At 42.9% G+C, this 20,077-nt stretch overlaps 2 protein-coding genes across 2 annotated transcripts; one reads left to right on the forward strand and one right to left on the reverse strand.

Annotated features, from left to right (window-relative positions):
* Positions 1–6,367: 6,367 nt before the first annotated feature.
* Positions 6,368–9,608, forward strand: LOC123412479 (laminin subunit beta-1 variant-like). The gene is made up of 2 exons (XM_045105426.1): positions 6,368–7,046; positions 9,569–9,608. The coding sequence occupies exons 1-2, from the start codon at positions 6,686–6,688 to the stop codon at positions 9,595–9,597; spliced, it is 390 nt and encodes a 129-aa protein (XP_044961361.1). The 5' UTR covers positions 6,368–6,685; the 3' UTR covers positions 9,598–9,608.
* A 2,651-nt stretch (positions 9,609–12,259) lies between these two features.
* Positions 12,260–18,884, reverse strand: LOC123411650 (sodium/hydrogen exchanger 6-like). Its single transcript, XM_045104612.1, has 22 exons — positions 18,641–18,884; positions 17,196–17,247; positions 17,045–17,104; positions 16,906–16,930; positions 16,738–16,823; positions 16,540–16,651; positions 16,392–16,454; positions 16,280–16,299; positions 16,107–16,201; positions 15,910–15,938; positions 15,555–15,586; positions 15,419–15,466; positions 15,278–15,338; positions 15,097–15,194; positions 14,953–15,028; positions 14,823–14,842; positions 14,388–14,485; positions 14,190–14,299; positions 13,944–14,033; positions 13,198–13,310; positions 12,910–13,001; positions 12,260–12,824 (listed from the first exon to the last, which is right to left on the reverse strand). The coding sequence occupies exons 1-22, from the start codon at positions 18,813–18,815 to the stop codon at positions 12,748–12,750; spliced, it is 1,632 nt and encodes a 543-aa protein (XP_044960547.1). The 5' UTR covers positions 18,816–18,884; the 3' UTR covers positions 12,260–12,747.
* Between the last annotated feature and the right edge of the window lie 1,193 nt (positions 18,885–20,077).

The following is a 20,077-nucleotide window of genomic DNA, read 5'->3' on the forward strand; positions in this document are numbered from 1 at the left end:
CTCCTCATCATTCTAAGCATTCAAGACCGAAGAAGTGTTTCTCTTAAATATTTGTCCATTCTTTTGAATATTGTCATCTCAGCTTCGTGCTCTCTCTTAATTGTTTCCAATCATGAGAAATTCCTTCCATATCTATCCGGTGCATTTCAGTGTTGTGTTCATTTCTCGATCCTCCGAAGGCGATCATTCCAGAAGATTTCTTCGATCTCAGCTTTCAGCTTTCATTCTCAAATTCTTCTCAATTGTTGTCTCTTTGTTCGTATCTCAATTATTCTCGTGCCGCATTCAAGTTTTCTGTTAGGCGACTCAAGATCTTTTTGTTCTCATGTATTCCGTTCATTCTAATATCCCCATATGTTTAAAATTCTTCATGTTGATCATGATCTCTTTGTTATAATGTATCTTCATATTCATGGTATTCTCATTCATTTGCAATTCTTAACCGAGGCTTTTTCAAGCATTCTCTATCGAGTCATGCTCTCTTGTCCTCATGTAGCCCAGTTCATTTGTATTATCCTCTTTCATTCCAAATTCTGACCGGTGTTTCTTCCAAGACTTCTTCAAGTTTGTGCCCATGTCTCTCCTCAATCTTTTCAAGTGGAATAAGTGGTATGCTAAATCTATTGCTTGTCATCAATTTAACTTGATGAAGGATAAGCATAAAATAATTCTTATTATTATTTCATCAAGTGATTTCAATCCTTCTTCAAGAGTGGCTAATGTTATCAATTCTCGTTTGTAAGTTGTTCATCTTTCTTTTTCTGGAGTTCCAAGTTTTTCTCAAGTGTCCCATCGTGAAGCTTCATCTTAATCTTGGCAAAGCCTTAAATCTTATTGTTTTCAACATTCATTTTTTGATCATTCTTTCGTATATGAAGGCACATTGTGGTGGTTCTTCAAGGATTTAATTTTTTCTCGAGGTGTTCTTCAAGATTCTTGTTGGAGAACCTCAAATATTCTTATCTTGCATTTCAAAGTGCAATTCTTTCTATTTTATCCTTTGAGGTGATGTTATATCATTCTTGACTAATGAGGCATCTCGAAGGGAATTGATTTCAACAATGAGATAGTTAAACCCACAAATTCTTTGATCGTGGGACATTTTCAACCCATGATTTCTCCATTGAAGTTATCTTGGCTTGGATTTCACCTAAAGATTTTCCAAAGGATTGTTGCTATTATGGTGTATCGTTGACCCAAGCTCTCATTGTACCCTCTTGGTGAAATAAGTTTGCCTATCTTGTTGCTTCCAAGCAATCTATGTTTCCGTTAGTGGACGGTTGTCACCTCATTATTTGAGATGGTTTTCATAAGCCCGCTACAAGCATCTTCTTTTCGTTGTTGATTTTTGAACAACTCCGTTCAATCCCTCTTCTCAAGGATGCTTTTAAATTTAACTCGGGTACTATTATCATTTTCTTCTCTGTTTTCTTCTTCTCAATGGTCTAGTTTCTATTCTTTGGTTCTGAAGGCTTTGTGATGTTTCTCTCTTCAACCCTTCATCTCGGTTTGTCAAGATCATGTTCTTCCCTCGTTTGTCCATTTAAACTGGAGTGTTGTGTAATATTTTCAAGTTCTTCCATCTATCAAGTTTTCCTTCCATTTCCTACCTAAGTGCTGCCGAAATTTTGTTTGAATTCTTGCTTGTTCCTCATGTCATTCTTCATCTCTTTGCAACTTTCAAGATTTATTTGTTTCACTCGTTTGTCAAAGAAGCAACAAAGTTTTACCTATTGCTCTTGTTCTTTCTATTCCCTTTTCATTCTTAGATCTCGGGGCGAGATCTCTTGTTAGTGTGGGAGAGCTGTAATAGCCCGGAACCAACGCTATAGAAGATTCCCCTTTTATCACATTGTCGTTGTGTGATTCGTTTGGTTGTCGCATTCATCATCGCATCATGCGCATCATCCACATTGCATCGACACTTCATTGTTGTCAGTTTTAAAAACTTGCATTCATTATTAGTTGTTGGTTCTCTTCATGTTGTCGTTGACCGTTTCGGGACCAAGCACACACGCACGCGCACGCGACATTGTTTAGTTTTTTTTAAAAAAAAGTGTGTATAATACATTCTCATATTGGGTTGACAGTTGGTGTATGGTCTTAATATAGTGTAGTTAGACCGCTTGTCCAATTTCATCACAATCAGAGTCTGGTTGATACCCGGACTTAAACCTATAGCGGCACTATAGCCGGTTTAATTGTTGGATGTTTTGGTGTTTTCAAAACTTGTGTCGGTTTGGAAACCTCCCTCTCATCCCCACCTAGCCCATCTACACATCCCACAAGACCCACCTAGCCCCTCTCTTCGTTCATGGTCGTCGGATGGCGATCGGACGGACGTCATCCAACCCACCAATGTCCATTCCCTATATAAACACACCTTATGGAGAGAGATTCTCACTCCACTAGGGTTTCCCCCTAGCCAAATTTGTAGCCACCCCCTAGAACACCCCACCTGCAAGCCCCAAACCCTTCAAATCCCGCAGCCCTAGCCATCTGCCCAATTCTGCCCCTCGGATTCGAAATATGGGGCTCACATTCACCTAAAAATCTGTGACGCCCTCGATTTAATCGTACGCTAATCATTCACGCAAATGCGTACGATCAAACCCAAGGACTCACGGGAAGATATCACAACACAACTCTAGACACAAATAAAATAACATCAGCTTCATATTACAAGCCAGGGGCCTCGAGGGCTAGAATACGAAAGCTCGATAAACACACGAGTCAGCGGAAGCAACAAATATTTGAGTACAGACATAAAACATGGGGTGCCTTAGAGAAGGCTAGCACAAAAGATACAGCGATCGAACGAGGCGAGGCCTCCTGCCTGGGAACCTCCTAACTACTCCTGATCATCAGCGGCCTCCACGTAGTAGTAGGCACCGTCGGGGTAGCAGTCGTCGGCGGCGGGGACCTCCATCTCCTGGGCTCCATCATCTGGTCGCAGCAAACGGATCAAGGGGACAAGGGGGGAGCAAAGCAGCGGTGAGTACTCATCCAAAGTACTCGCAAGTCTTACATCAGAACTATTCTAATTATGCATCAGTATCAAAGAAGGGGGTTTATATGTGGACTGACTGCAGCAATGCGAGAATAGAGAGATAAGGCCTAGTCCTATCGAAGACTAGCATCTTCAGGGTCTTGCAACAACAGACGAGAATAGAACAGGGGTAACACATTAATAGTCATATTGTTGCAGCAATATTAAAGTGAGGTCACGCCTAAAGATCCTCCCTCGACTCCCTGCGAGGAAGCAACCCCGAGGAAAACTAATTCCAGTTAAGTAACAATTATAGTTGTAAAAGATCGGGGCACAACTCCAAGGCGTCCTGTAACCGTGGACACGGCTATCCGAATAGTTAATTTTCATCCCTGCAGGGGTGCACCACATGTCCCGTCACGCTCGATAACACTCTGGCCGGACATACTTTTCTGGGTCCTGCCCGGCCTCGGAATATCGACACGTCGCAGCCCCACCTAAGACTAATCAGAGAGGCCAGCCTGCCGGGCTAAAATCCTAAGCACAAAGGGTTCGTGGGCCCAGTTCCCCTTCACGCTCCTGCACGTGGCGTGGGCGGCCGACGTCAGTCCTAGCATCCCTTAATCACAAGCGCGATGCATCTCGGGACCACTCGGGCGCGCGCCGCTACATTGCTGGCATCTGAAAAGCTTCGGCTGATACCGCGACGCCGAGTACCCATAATTCTTCCCGCGTAGCCGGTTAGTGCAAAAAGGTCTCCGACCAACCCAGATCAAATACCCAAATCCATTAACATTTTAATTAGGCCAGTAACACAGTCTCACGGGAATCCACCCGTCTTACAACTAATCACCAATGATCCCAGTAACATGGTCGAGTAACTATGTGGTTGTAACATCGGGGGAATCCGAGGTATCACCCTCGTTGGATTCCGAACGATGTACCCGTCAAGGTGGGCTTAGAGGAATCACCCTCGGGGGTCCCACACTCGCGGGGTGGCACTACAGAGGCGTCGTCGGGAATGGTGAAAGAGGAATCACCCTCGATAACCACGACCGACTAGCTATACTACAGAGATATCATCAGGAGTACTTAGCGAGGTGTCACCCTCGGTACCCGATAGTATCCCTATAGCGTCGTACAACGAAGGGGGGTGAATGTGCTGTGTCGGGTCTGGCTCGTCGATCAGAGATCGAGATTTGAAAACAAGCGGGGCAACTGGACTACGGGGTCTGAGGGGATGACTGCTCCACCTATACTAAGCAGGTTTAAAGTACAGGACTGAAAGTAGCAGTTCATCAAAAATAGGCTATGCATCAGATATAGGAGCTAACTACAACAGTAGCAAAATACTAATGCAAGCAGTAGGAAGAAAGACATAGGCGATATAGGAATGATCAAGGGGGGTTTGCTTGCCTTGCTGCTCTGCGGCAAAGGACTGATCGGCAGGGTCGTAGATGTACCCGGCGGCAGCGTCAGTCTCGGGGTCTACCGGTAAGAAGAGGGAGAAGAAACAATAAATAATAGCACCGATGCAACACAAAGCATGACATGGCAAGATGCAGGCTAGACATGAGCTAACGCAGCAACATCCGTCATAGACGGGTCGGAAGAATATCTGACGATATTTTCCGGGTCTCGGGCTACTACCGGTTATACTGGAAACGATGGAAAAGTTCCATGTTTGCTATGCTAGGGACGCGTGACAGACGAATGGACCGTGTATCCGGGTTCGTCTCGATCAGCTGATCAACTTTCATGTTGAAAATAATTTGATCTGACTTACGGATTATTTTATATTAATTTTCAAAGTTTTATTAATTATTTAGGAATTAAAAACAGATTTAGCTATTTTAATAAAATCCCATTATGACATCATCGCGATGTCATGCTGACATCAACATTTGACTGGTCAACTGACCAGCGGGTCCCGAACGTCATAGGCACAAGTTTTAATTAAGACTAAATATTATTTAATCAGATTAATTTAGTGGGGGACCCACGTGTCATACTCTAATTATTCTAATTAATTAATTTTAACTAATATATCTATTTATTTATATAATAAAAACATTATTTTTTTATTATTTATATTAACTATCGCGTGGGGCCTCCCTGTCATAGACAGCGGGTGCGTTGGCCCCACCGGTAAGTGACCCTAGGCCAAAAACACATTTTTAATCACAAATACATAACCATACAAATGTCGTATTTCTCCACATGCCTATATACGCAAATACATACATAAATACGGGTATCAAATACATACATACATACGGAATACAACATTTGTTTTTTTATTTTCACTCAAAACTCTCATCTCCCTCTCTCTGTTAACAAATATAACACAAAGGTTCTTTGCTAACTCCACATAGAAGAACCAAATGTTCAATCCTTCCTACCGGAGTCTACCATCGACTGATCGAAGCCTCGTTTGCCGGAACGGAACCGGGACGGCGAGGAGAACGACATGGTGGGAGGAGCCCGAGGAGGGGCTCACCGACGTTGACGGGAGGGGCCGGTGAAGCCGGAGTTCGCGGGAAGGGGCGGAGGAGACGGCGTGGAGGCGGACGAGGCGGTGACGGTGACGGCGTTGTTCCGGTGGTGAAGGGGACGGTGACGGCGCGGTTCCGGCGAGGAAGAGGTGTAGGGGAGGCCCGATGGGGGAGGGGCTCGCCGGCGTGGTGAAGGGGCCGAGGGGGCCTGTCTCCCTGCCCGGTCCCTCCTGGACCGAGCGGGGGGAAGGGGGGCGCGACGGGGGAAGGCCCCTGGCCAGGGTCGGCCGACCAGGGAGGTCCCCGGGAGGGCCTCGGCCGCCGGAGGTGTTGGAGGTCCGGCCGACCGGGGGGGGGTCCTCGGTGAGGAGAGGCAGGGGGGCCGCCGGCGGGGAGGGGAGGAGGTGGAGAGGCTCGGGTGAGAGGGAGGCCGTGGGGGCTCGCCGGCGGGAGGAGGAGGAGGGATCTGGGGGGCGACGGGAGTTACGGGAGAGAGAGGGAGCGAGCCCCTCGTGTGGAGTTGTCGGTGGGAGGGGTGGGACCGAGGGGGAGCGTGGGGGGTGGCGGTGCTAAGGGGAGGGAGAGGGAGCGATCCAGGGAGGGCTCCCTCGCCAGGGGGGCGCTAGGGTTTGAGCGGGAGTGGCCGGCTCGGCCACCTTGGCCTAGTCGGGCCACGGGGGAGGGTCTGATTTCTTTTTTTTTTTTTGAATTTCTTTTCTTTTCTTTCTTTCATTATTTATTTTACTATTTGATTTTTCTTCTTAAATACCCTTTTTTTATATACTTATATTCTTTTGATATTTAACATGAATTTATAAAATACTTTTCTTTTGATTTCAAATTTTGGATCCGGACAAACTCGAATCAACGCGGGTGTGAGATGGGAATTCGATGACGTGGCATCATTAACGGTTGATCATTGTGGCTTAATTACAATAATTACTGTTGCAAAAGTAGAGGATGTCACAAAATCCCACCCCGGATATGTTCACGCCACCAACCGGACATGTCCGGCGACCACAGCAGCGCCCGCACCCGAGCTCCTCCACTGCGCTGCACCACACCACGACAGCCGTGGCCGGCACCGCACGCGCCCCAGCCCTGCCTCCCGCACCATACATCTCCTCGTCGCTGCCTTGCCATCTCCACCTCACACGAGCGTGCGCCGTCATGGTGATGCCATGGCCGTCGAAGATCCTCCATGCCCGCTGCGCCCCTCCGCCTGGGCCTCGCCGCCGGCCCGGATCCAGTGGGAAACTTCCGGAGTAGGTCCCCGTCGCCCAGATCCGTCCGTCCCCATCGCCCAAGGTCGCCACCTCGTCGGCGCGGCACCCCGCCGCCTGCACCCACCGTCATAGACGGTGCCCCGAGCACCGCTCGCGTTGACACTGTCGGGCGCTCGCTCACGCCAGCACCCCCTCGCATGGGCCTCGCCCCGGCTTGCCTCGCCATGGGCCGCGCCTCCAGCCAGCCGAGCCGTCGACCCAGCCGTGCCCCCCTGCTTGGGCCGCTCAGGCGTCGGCCCATCTGCTCCCACGCCAACCTAGGCCATGGCCCGCAAGGTGAGCCACCCACCCTCGTGTTATATGTCGTGTTGTGCACAGTATTTTTATCCGACGCCCTGTGCACTGTGTTGATTCGGCATGTATCCTTTTTTTGTGTTGTGTGCGAATTTTGTTAATTAACGAGTGATTACAAAATAAATGCATATGGTTAAATGCTCATATAGTCATATTTAATTAACAGTGCATCGGATGAAAATATTTTAGATATGTAAAATGGCCAGAATTTTGTTTACATTAATAATATCCAATTTTCATGCATGTTAAAAAAAATTAACTTGTTGTTTTAATTAATTTGCATAAATGCCATGTAGAAACGATTTATGTCATAACTAATTAACCGTAGCTCCGATTAAAATGTTCCACATATGTAACTTGACTAGAAAAATGTGTAGAATAACATGATATCATTTATTTTCAGGTTTAACAACTCTAAAATTGTGTTTAAGCAGATCTGTAGCAAATTTAAAATTACGTATGGGGAATTTCCGGAATTGTTGTTCGTTGCCTCATTTAAACTTGCTTAGGATTTTAGGTAGTTTCATAATATCTTGTTGCATCCATGTTTAATATGTTGTGGTTGTCATTTGCATGCATTTTACATCCATGTCATATTATCTTGTGATGATCATATCTTTTAGACCGTAGCTCCGTTTTAAATGATCTATATATGCAAATCGACTAGAATGACGTGTAGAATCACATGGTCCACTTTATTTTGTTGTTTAATAAATATAAAATATGTTTAGTACAGGTCTGGACAGATTTCAAAATTAACATATGGGGTCATTTTGGAAATGTTATATATTGTTTCCGTTCTCTTTTAAAATGTCTAGATAGTGTAGTTTATTTATGCTTCACCTCTTGCCATGTTTAATAACATTTAACATTGTTGAGTATCTAAATGGGAGTGAACTAAATAATTCAAATATGTAATTTCGTCAATATGCAACGAGTTGCATATTGAGCTTCATTTAATGTGTTGTATTAATTGTTTTGCTTTGCCATGTCCTACATAATTGAAATGGAGATGCATCATAACTCTTTCACATCATGTCATGCATATGTCGTGGTTTTTATTGTGTGTTGATTGTTGTTTCTGGATTGCTTCTTCTCGATAGAGTTCCGCAAGCGTGCCAAACTGTGAGGATTCGTTCGACTACGTTGGTTCGTCTGCTTCACGGATTTGTTCTTCTTCCAAGCGGGATCACATGCAAGATGACCATTTCCCTAGATACCATTACTATCATTGTCATGTTAGTTGTCTCGTTTCTTCGTTATGTCTCGCTGCCCACCCCTTGTTTAATAAGCCTCCCAGCATTGCCATGAAAAGCCTCTAACCTTTCCACAACCCAGCAAACCATTGTTTGTCTATGTTACTGCTTTCTCATCCTTCTTATAGCGTTGCTCGTTGCAGGTGCAGTTGCTTCCATGTGAAAACATGGGTTCCTTGTTATATCACCATATTATGGCTATTTAATTTAATGCACAGATATAGTTGGTACATGGTGGAAGGCATGACCTTTTAGCCTGGTGTCTTGTTCCATCTTTGTCGCGTTAGTTTCGGCTACCGGTGTTATGTTTCATAAATGAGCGCTCCTAACATGCTTGGGGTTGTTATGGGGACCCCCTTGATTTTTGTTTTGTGATAAAGCACTTTCGACAAGGCCCAACATTGGTACTATAATTTCCCAACATAATAATACTGAACAAAATTAGTAACACATAGGGAGTTAGCACTACTCGTGGATTAATTCAACATAATACAGGGTGCCTGTGCCCATGGTGTTGGTCCCAAACGGGTTGCCTGCAGGGTCACCGTGAGGAAACTCGAGGATTGGTTTTACTTGCAGCTAGTCCCATCCGGTCGTGCCCTGAGAACGAGATACACGGCTCCTATCGGGATTGTCAACACGTCGGGCGGCCTTGCTGGATTTGTTTTACCTTTCTCGAACGTCTTGTGCGAGGGATTACGAGGATACTTAGGGCTATCTTGAGGTTGAGGTTTTCCACCAGGAATCCAAGGAGATCATGGGTTTTCCGTGGGCGAGGTTTCCGGCGCAACGGGTGGTAGTTTGTGATGGACTAGTTGGATCACCCATGCAGGGTTAAATATTTCGGAAAGCCGTGCCTGCGGTTATGTGGCAAACTTGAAAACTTTGTTTTACATCCGGTTCTAGATAACTTGAAGTAAACTTAACTAAAACTTGCCAACTGTGTGTGTAACCGTGACTGTCTCTTCTCGTGAGTTATGCATCCGAAAGAGGACACGGTGGGGTTATGTTTGACGTAAGTAGGTGTTCAGGATCACTTCTTGATCATTATTAGTTCTCGTCCATTTATGCATAGATCACCCCCCTCTTGTTCTTGTAATCATAGGTTAGCCACCTCAAATAAATGCTTAGTTGCTTGTTGCAGCCTCACGACTTAACCATACCTCACCCATTAAGCTTTGCTAGTCTTGATAACTTTGGAAATGAGATTGTTGAGTCCCTGTGGCTCACAGTTTACTACAACAACAGTTGCAGGTACAGGTAAAGCGACACTTTGACGTGAGCGCGATGATTGTGATATTTGGAGTTTCTTCTTCTTCATCTTCTTCATCGATCTAGGATGGGTTCCAGGGCGGAAGCCAGTGATAGCAAGGATGGACGTCGTTCTTTTATCGTTTGTTTTCGTCCTTAGTGAGGCCATGCTCTTCTACATGGTGATTGAATATATTGTTGTATTGTGTTGTACATGTTGTAGCTTGTGGCAAGTGTAAGCCAATTCCATATACTCATCCCTTATGTACATGTACTTGTAGCGATATCCATTCTTACAAAACGACGAGATGCGCTTCTATCCATGTCGAGGCCCTTGTGCCAAAATAAGGATAGGATCGCATCTTGGGCGTTACACCTTTAAACTGCGTGTTGTTCATAATGCAGATGGACAAGGGCAAGGAGGTCATGCCACCATTGGAGAAGGGCAAGAAGGTCGTGCCGCCATTGGTCGAAGTGCCGATGCAGGATCACCCAAGCGTCAATCGGAGGAACTACAAGCACTACCATGAGAGGCAAAACCAACCCACTTCTGCAAGGTGATCTTTGCTCCGAAGTTGGAGACTCTGCCTTTGCTTGTGGACTTCACGAAGCACTTCCCTACCAAGCCTACAGAGTTCAGTCTCAAGACGAACATCAGCTACTCATGAAGGGTCCGGTGAGGGTGATCGATGGTAGAGTCACCCTTGATCAGGGTTGGGCCACCTTCGTGGCCATTCACCATATTAGGATCGGGTACACGATGACGTTCAAGTTGTTGACCCCCAGCACCATGAAGGTGATCGTCTTCAACGATGACAGCATGGTGGTGGTCACTAATTGCAAGAATCATAACAAGGCCTTCGTTGTGACCGCCTAAATAGCCTCATATTGCTAGTTCCGTTTCGTTCGTTTGTTGAAGGCTATATTATATGATGCGATATCATTTAAAACTTATTGTATTATGTTAAACTTCTATGTGAGGTTAACATGGGTGGTTAGTATTTTGATGTGTGTCTAAGTTTGTTTTGGTTGCTCTATTGTGCCTTTGGTAATCTCACCACATCGAGAAGGTTACTATATTATTGTCGTGGATGTAACTAAGCAACCGGACTTGTGTTTTCCGTGAAACAAGTCCACAACCAAACAACATGTCTTCCGTTTCGACATATGCACGACACAAGGGATATGCATGCACTCAATTAACATGTATATATTGGTTTTTTCGTGCATTTGTTTAATCAAGCTCAACTGAACAAATATACAAATAGACAAAAAACAATACATGCAACCAAATGCATCGTCAATGAGGACACGCATCCTACCCAATATGGCCAACACGGCAACGCACGAAGACCGTCGTGCCAAACGATTTTGCACGTATGCGGAAACGACGGTAGTAATATTTTCTAGATGCATTCAGTCCGGGAGCTCCTAGTCGCCACTCGCTGCGGCAACCAGTCGGGACTTCACACAAGGCGATCCGAACTAGGCCGGCCCAGTAGGCGCGCAACAACCATAGCTTCTTCTTTCCTTTTCTATTTTTTTCTTTTTTGGGTCGTTTTCCTTCCCGTTTTCCTTTTTTTTCTTTTTTTATCAAAACGAACAAACGTTGAATTTCTTAAATCATTTTTGAAAACATGAACGTTTTTAAAAACAGGGGAAAAAATTGAAAATGCGAACAATTTTTTAATGGCCGAACATTTTTTGAATCTTAAGAACAAATTTTTAAACCAAGAACAAATTTGGGACCGTGAACAAATTTTTAAAGCACAAACTTGTTAAAAATTTAAGAACATAATTTTGAAAAGGAGAACAGTTTTGAAAACCCCGAACAAATTTGGAAGCGTGAACAAGTTTTTAAATGAACATTTTTTAAATCTTGAGAACAAAATTTGAAAAGATAACACTTTTGAAAAACCCTGAACAAATTCATAAACGTGAACATTTTTTAAAAATACGAACGTTTTTAGAATTTCGAGAACAAATTTCGAAAAACAAGAACATTTAAAAAAATCAGAATTTTTTTGAAAAACATTTCAGAAAATTCAGAACATTTTTTGAAATTTCAGAACGTTTTTTTAATCCAGAACATTTTCCTAAAAAGCAAAAACATTTTTCGAATTTGAAGAACTATTTGTGAAAACCGCAAAAAAAAATTGAAAATCCAAAACATTTTTTCGAAAAAAAGCAGAAACATTTTCAGAATTTGAAGAACATTTTCTGAAAACAAAGTACATTTTTGGAAAATCTAAAAACAATTTCTAAAAAACAAAAACATTTTTCTAAAAAATAAAAGCATTTTTTGAATTTGGAAAAGATTTTTTTTAATCCAAAACATTTTTTTTTAAATCCATAACATTTTTGAAACAGAAACAGAAAAAAAAAAGAAACAAAAATGAATAAAGAAAAAACAAAACAAAACAAAAAGAAAAACCGGTTCAAGGAACCTTCTAGAAAGTTCCCAAAACTGGAAAAAACCAGCTGGGAAAGTCGTTCCCAAAACCGGGATCCCCACAACCGGTAATGGGCCGGTCCAGATCGCGTCCCTCCCTCTTCATCCTGTGCGAAGCTCCGACATCTTACGCAATGTGCGTCCTATAGGATTTTCCGTTCAGTCCTTCGGTCCAAGTCGACGGGGACGAAAACAGACAGCTATAGCCGGTGGAGCTGCAAACACATGCACATTCCTGAAGACCATAGAGCGTTCCACTATACATACACGGTATACAGAAAAATCAGCAAACAAGTTAGGAAAAGTTATGATTTCGAGCGACCACATTTAGCTCTGAACATGCGCCAGATAAAAAGGAGAAAGGCACATGGATGCCTTGCTTGGCAGGGTGATAGAATCAGTCCCCTCCATCCCCTGGGATCTGGGGCCCAGCCGCCCAGGTCGATCCAACACCCAACTGTAAAGAAAAAAAAAGAGCACAATTCTACAAGAAGCTGCTCTCGCCTCTGGGGAGAACATCTGCTACCGTTGCTAACCTGGTAACTTAAACGTGTAGGTCCTGGCATCTACATGTGGAGCAAGCTACCTATCACTGTCGACGGCGCATAAGATGCTGCTATGTCTTTCCTCTGTGTTTGTTAGTTGGGGTGTCAGATGCTGCCTTGGCCTAATGGTAACGACACGGAAGCTACTGCGCGGCGCCCGTCGAAATGGAGAGGGCTCTTCAGCCCGTCTCTCGAGCCGGTGATCCATGGCTCTCCAGGTCTAGCAGCTCGTTAGATCTCCGCGGAGCTCCGTCTGCTTTGCATTCAGAGGAAGTCAGTCCAGAAACGGACAGGAAAGCTGTAGATAAAGACTGAGGTGCAACCAGCTAAAACAGGCTTACTAGGACCATGTTCGTAGTCATCGCTATCAGCATTTTGAGATGTGAAAAATGGAGTGAGGTAGTTTCTATCCAACGCGGCCAAGGAAGGCGTGCTGCAAGAACATTCAAAACAGATGGATTCAAATGCATAAAAAAATTCCTGTGGAAAATCATGTGACTAAACTTGGTGTCATTAAAAAAAAAAACTGGTACAACCTACTAAAGTGCGTGTCCGCAACTTTCACTGCTCCTGCAGCCATGAAAAGCAGGTGGTGTCCTTTGATTAGTAAAGTCTAACTGCTAGCTTACTTTTTCTGGATTTCTTGGAGTTTCTGTTTGAATTTGCTTGCGGTAGAAGTCCCCTCCTCATTGCCCAATTCTATGTTGCCCACACTATTGTTCCCCTCATAGTTCTCCTGGTCCTGCAAGTTAACAATCAATCAAACTAGTACTCCTCCCTTTTCTGAATATAAGCCTTTTTAGAGATTTTAATATGAACTACATACATATGTATATAGACGTATTTTAGAGTGTAGATTAACTCACTTTGCTCTGTATGTAGTCTATATTGAAATCTCTAAAAGGACTTATATTTAGAAACGGAGGGAGTACAAATTTACAAATCATAAAGGGTGTTCAAGAGCTACCTACAAGCCTTTATCAGTTGAAGAAAGAATACACCAGTAACCCATGAAGATCTCATACCTATCACATGTATGCATATACGGGCCACAACAAGGCTGCATTATCTTATCCCATGAGACCATGACAGAACCAGTGTCAACCACAACCATAAATTACTATAGGTCGTTTTTGGAAAGTCTCTAAAGAAACTTCTATGTTATCAGCATGGAACTTATTGTGGCATAGTTTATAGTGAAGAACAACACAATTGTGCCCAATTTTCTCTCAGGAAAAGGCAAAAGCTGTGCGTTTTGATGCATTGATAGATAAGTTTAATTACAAGCCTAGATTGGTATCTGTAACCATGCCATCTGATAGGCAGAAATGTAGAATATAACGTGCCCATTTTTTATGAAGTGCATATTACTTGCCTCAAGTGAAGGGCGACGACCATCATTGCCATCTCCCACAACATGTAGAGCTTCAAGCATTGTGCTTATTGAGCCTCCAATCAGAAGTACCTGGATTATCGCCATGAGAGAAATTATTCGGGATGGTCCACACTCTATACTAGTAGTAGTAACAATGCCAGCATGTCTTCCGATTGCCATACAGCAAACTGCAGCAGTTCTTCACTAATGACATCTCTAGTGTAGTTTGATTGTTTGATATCTTACTGTTAGAACAACGATAGATATGGTAGCACTCAAAATTGTCTGTCCATGGCCGTCAGGAAGGTCATGAACAGATTGAAGAGCAAGGGCAAAAGCCATAGCACCTCTAAGACCTGCACAAGTAAATGCACAAAAACTTTGACAGAACTGCTTAATGTGCCAAAAATTATACTGAGCGAGCATGCTTGTCAGATTACATACCACTATACCATAGTGCCTGTTGATATTGCCTGGATATTTGCCTGTGAGGTGGCCGTACCAGATTTACCAAGAAAGCACACGAGAAAACATTTGCAGCCCTTCAAAATAAGAGGACACGAAAAAAACAAGCAACTTGAGCAAACTCATATACACGATAATGTGCAGTTGCACAGTTCAGTTAAGAAATTTAGAGCCTGCGCCACAAGTGCTTCAGCTTGAGCATCGATCTATTGTATACCAAACGCAATGCTATTTTTATAATGCTTGTGTGTTTCTGTCGGATCTTATTAAGTATGTGCCGTATCGAGAGGTTCATGTTCAGTTGTTGATTGTTCGAGCTTATTGGCAGACATACAAACGAACCCTCCAACCTCAGCAAACGAACCTTATGAAATAGCAACAATAGAATTTGAACAAGGCCGAATGAAATCATACCTTGCAACTAATATGAAGATCTTCATGAATCAAACGAAATAAATGCTAAGGAAAAGGAAAAATAGCAGTGTATCTCATAAGAAGAAATTATGCGCAGTATAAAGTATCTCCCAGTCAAAGTGAAGGATACAACTGAGAAAAATATGAACCCAATGTGTGACCAGCTTTGACGCTCCATCGCAATATCAAATCCCATATATATGAACCTGTAGGGAGATTAGACAAGCATGCACGTAAATTTAGCAAAACAGGGAGCTTTTAAATGTTGACTTACACAAAAGTTTCCGCTAATGACGAAAGCAGATGGAAAAGTGCAGCAGTGAAACGCTGGGAGTCCTCTGACAAGTTTGAGAATGTGTATCTCTTCATCACCTGAAAAGAAAGGTTCCACTATCAAGTAAACAACTTCAGGCAGAAATAATAATCCCTGACTGCCTCATTTAAGTTGAACCTACGATTCCAGTAAAGAGTATTGAGACTATGCCAGACAGACCAAAGCCTTCAGCTAGCATGTACCTACAAACAAATATATGATTGAATCTAGAAGCCTCAAAGCCTGAAAAAAAGTACTCGTAATTCAAGTAAGGTGTGCTTACGAGAAGTATGGAAAAACTACAAACAAGCAGCTCTCGAGGTTGTAAAGGCTGAAAAAAAAAATAACAGTGAAATTGCTTATTATATCCAGGTAAACTTTTGTTTGCCAAAAAATAAATGATCAGGGATGTTACTTACTTCTCAACACCAAGTGTCGAATACTTGAAGAGGTTTTACAGAATTAAGGACTAACAGATGGTTGTCAGTATGCCAAAATAATGCAGAATACAACCTAGCGGCATGCTAACTGTCTGAAACAAGGTCAGTTTTTATTCAATACAGATATGAAAAGAATACATCTAGGTTTGGTTTTGCCACCAAAAGTATGTACACAGTGTCCTCGTATTGAAGCAGAGCAACAAACCAATATCGTGTGATCAATGCTTCAGAAAGCATAGCCAAAAAAAACATCACATACAACTTGCAGCTTTTAGTGGGAGAAACCCATTATAGCTCTACCAACGATGCAAAAAGTAGGGTGAAGGAAGGATATGAGAGCAGAAATGAATCCAACGCCGACACCTGCAAAGATGAAAGTAACTAGAAAGTCATTTCTCAAATGCCATGCAATTTGCACCTGTGCATAAGCATAAAATAAAACCAGGGCAGATGGACGGCAGTAACATCAAAATTGTAGGCAGAGTAAATCTGTAGCCAATGACCATATGAATAACATGTTTGTCACAATACCTGTTGACATTGATCCAAAGAAGTTCTCAAGAAACCTCAAGATAACTACGAAAATGTTTTGGCTAGAAGCATTCGTCCTCAGAGATGCCATTGTCCTGAAGAGGAAGGGAATCAAGTTGGATCCTGAAGAATCAAAATAATGAAATAAAGGAGATCACAAACGCCGTGCTGACCTGTACAAGGAGATTGCCATCTTCATCGCCACAAATCAGATTGATATCAAGCAAGGTGTAAGTATCAGCAAGAGCAATAATACTAACAATTTTATGTAAATAGAAATCATACAGCATCATTTAGCACAGATTCACCGAAAACCAGTGCATAGAGGTTCACATCCGTGCCAAGTTCCTGCAGTTAAATGGAAAGTAAGTAACCGTCGCTTCTAGGATACCAGTAAACATAGTGTGCTAGTACCTAAGTTGACGACATAAACCTGAAATATCGACAACACAGTTACAGGATCAGTTGCTGACACAAGGGCACCAAACATCATACACTCAACCAGAGGCATCTTATAGACAAGATGTATTAACCCAGCAAGATAGCTGCAATGACAGCGCATCATCAGATGTTCAGAAACCAAAGGGTTCGCATACGATATGCATGCAAGCAAAGTAGTCTAGACTCTTACACTAAAGCACCCGTGACGATGCAGGCGATCAAGGTTCCAACAATTGCAAAAGTAATAATAGCACCAAAGTTTGAGAAAAATGGTTTCTGCAAGTACAGAGATAATATATTTTAGCTGCAGCTAAACAGAATTTCAAAAAAATAGGGGCATGGGAAACACAAAACTTACTGGTGCTAAGCTGAAGCCGGACTGGGTAGCATGCAGTCAAGTAAAACATTTAGTGTGAGATTTACCAAAGACGTAGTGGAAACCAAAATGAAGCATTTTTTTGGAAAAGGGAGGTAAAATGAAACATAGCAAAGGATATAATATAATAGGAGGCAGCAAGAACAGAAAGAAGAGCTCCTCCCGGAAATTGAACCATCTCCTGAAATCACAAAGAAAAGGATATCATATCAGCGTGGTAAACAAGGAACAGATTGAGACGCTTAGGTTCCTGAGAAGAAGACAGTATATACCTTGTACTTTTCTGGGCGTTAGATACGCTAGCAAGCCCTCCCACGATCAACCCTGCCATAAGTGGATGGTAGGTTATCAGAGTCACAATAGAAGAGATTTATCTAATTCCTGAACCAAGTATAACTAAAACTGTAACTTGCAGACGTCCTCATCTTTTTGCAGACCAGCAGCAAAATCACAGGAGGGACCAGCAACCAAAATTATGAAACCATTGGGTCTTGCAGGTATACACTGATAAAATGCCCCAATGCTCACATATGCAAAACGGATATAACCAGTTGATACTGCAGGTATGTTATAGCTTATGAAACTTCATTGCCATCATTTTATAACCTCAGGACTCAGGTTTCAGCATAACAAAGAAATAACTTTGGTTGCATGAAACAATATTCCCAAAGTGCCGACAAAATTCATGGATGCAGATACTTCATCATTGCAAACCTTGCTCAATCTCATACTCAAAATTGTCTCTCTTGTCGGGAATAAAAAAAGAAAAGCACTTAGTCATGAACAATGTATCAATTTGCTACAGTGCTGCTTGACTTTCTTTTTTATCCTTGATAACAGGGGGACAAATTAGTATGAAATTAAACATAACATTATGTGAACTACATCGGTGAATTTGTTCAGAATTTTTTGAAACATTTTATCCGGAATTTGTATGTGATTTTCTCAAAAAGGTGGGACGGTCCGCTCTGCATGAAGCAGTTTTCCATGCCAAAAGACCATACACTATGGCCCTTGAGATGAAGGGTGGAGCCACAACATGTGAATGATGCGGCGTGAAGAAAAGCGTAGCTCCTATTTTGTTACAGTACTTGAAGGCATGAGAACATCAGCACAGATACAAAACAAAAGAATATGTGCAAAAAGGAAAAAAAAATGAAGCGTTCGGTTTACTTAGACCCCATAGCATGGCAGTGGATTATGATAACACCGTTTGTCTAACCAGTTGTTTCATGCTTCTGTAACTAGTTTTCTGAGGCAGATTAAACTAAGTACAACACAACACAGTTCAGCAACTGCAAGCTGAGCCTTCGTGATCTAAAGCAAGCCCACAATCAAATGGTCAAGCATGGTCAGATTCATCTCTAAACAGGCCACTATCTTCTTGATTCATGAATCTATAATTTCTGGGGTTGGACAGAGAATTGTTTGGAGAAGCATCGATTTCTCAAGGATTTGTTTATAATTCGTGCAGCAACAGATTCACAAGTTGACTATTGTTCAAGGCCTCATCATGCTATCAGCTAAACATCATACCACCAGCATTTGATCGCCCAAACCCCAGCAAAGCAAACCCGCTAGTACTGTAGAACCGCCTCCCGTTTTCCCGGCCAACCGACACGTGTCACGAAACAGCAGTAACCCGGAGAGGCCACGCCAAAACAGCCCAAAAAACTTCAAAATGGCGCGGGCGCCGGACGTACTACAGCAGACGTACCGATGAGGAGCGACGCGCTGGCCTCGGGGAGGTAGTAGACCCTGCGGCGGCGGAGGAGGTGGCTGAGCACGAACGCCAGCACCAGCATCGATATCTGCAGCAGGATCCCCACCCCCGCCGCCTCCTCCTGCTCCTCCACCGTCGGCGCCCCCCGCGGCGGCGCCCCCGCCGCCATCCCTCCCTCCCCTTCTCTCTTCCTCGCAGGCTCTCGCGCGTGCGAATGCTTCGTTGGCTTCGGTGCCTGGTTTGATTCCCGATGATTCCTTTCTCGGGATATTTGTCTCTGTTTTCCTTTCGAAACTTCTTTTTCCGCCTCTGAAATTTTCTTCGCGTGCTCGTTCCTCTCTGCGTGGACGGCTAGGATGCGTTTGACTATAGCTGACGGCTGGGATGCGGCTGGGTTGCCACGTCTCCGTAGACATTTGCACGGAGGAAGCATGAAGAACAGTTTCACTAAAAGCATCTTCAATAGTTTGTATGTTGTCTTGTTGGTAAATTATCCATGGCATTAATCAAGAAAGGATCATACAACTACTTCAATAATTGCATCTAAATTATCCAATAGAAGAATAGGGAATTAATCCAGTTGCTCTCTATGTAACCTTTGAGCTTGTGCAAGAGCTGTTTGTTAATCTACATACAATTTTTCTTTCTCTTTTCATTTATTTATTGTCACATCATCATATATCCTAGATGGCAAAGTTTACCAACAACTATCTTACAGCCGTTAGAGATGCCCTAACTGGATATTTTTTTAGAACAGAGATTTGCCCGGCCTTAGGCTGGTCGTAATGGGTCATGGGTAGTATTATGTAGAGTAAAATGTACTGAAAGGTTTTGAAAGTATTTTAAGTGTGTTAAGTAGGTCATAAAAGTTTAAAACCGTTCACCATTGATCCTAAATGTGTGTAAATCATTCACTGCATGTCCTAAAGTATTTCAAGTGTGTCAAGTAGGTCCTAAAAGTCATTACTAAAATAAACTTATAAGACTCACGGTGAAGGATTTCAAACTTTTAGGACCTACTTGACACACTTGAAATACTTTTAGGACCTTCGTGTATTTTTTTTCTATTATGCATGTTGTTAGAGCATATTTCTTCATATGTGATTTTCGTAATTGATGACAATTTCTATGGACTAATGGTTGCCTTGAGTTATATTCGAATGATTTGTCCATAGGCACTTTTTGAAGTCCATATGAAGTCCATATGTTGGTTTTAAGGAGTTTATATGATGACCAAGGTGATACCCAAGGTTTTATCCAAAGGTTGGTCATAGAGACACAAGATTGATCAAGACTAAGTCAAAGAGTGAATCAAGTTGATCAACACATAAAGCGTGCAAGATGTATCGAGAGGGATCAAGTGATCCCATGGTATGATAAACATTGTTCATTATGCTTTGTGTACTACCCATGGTCTTCGTGAGAGTTTTA

The sequence above is a fragment of the Hordeum vulgare genome, chromosome 7H, assembly GCF_904849725.1.
Source record: "Hordeum vulgare subsp. vulgare chromosome 7H, MorexV3_pseudomolecules_assembly, whole genome shotgun sequence".
NCBI classification, from domain to species: domain Eukaryota; kingdom Viridiplantae; phylum Streptophyta; class Magnoliopsida; order Poales; family Poaceae; genus Hordeum; species Hordeum vulgare.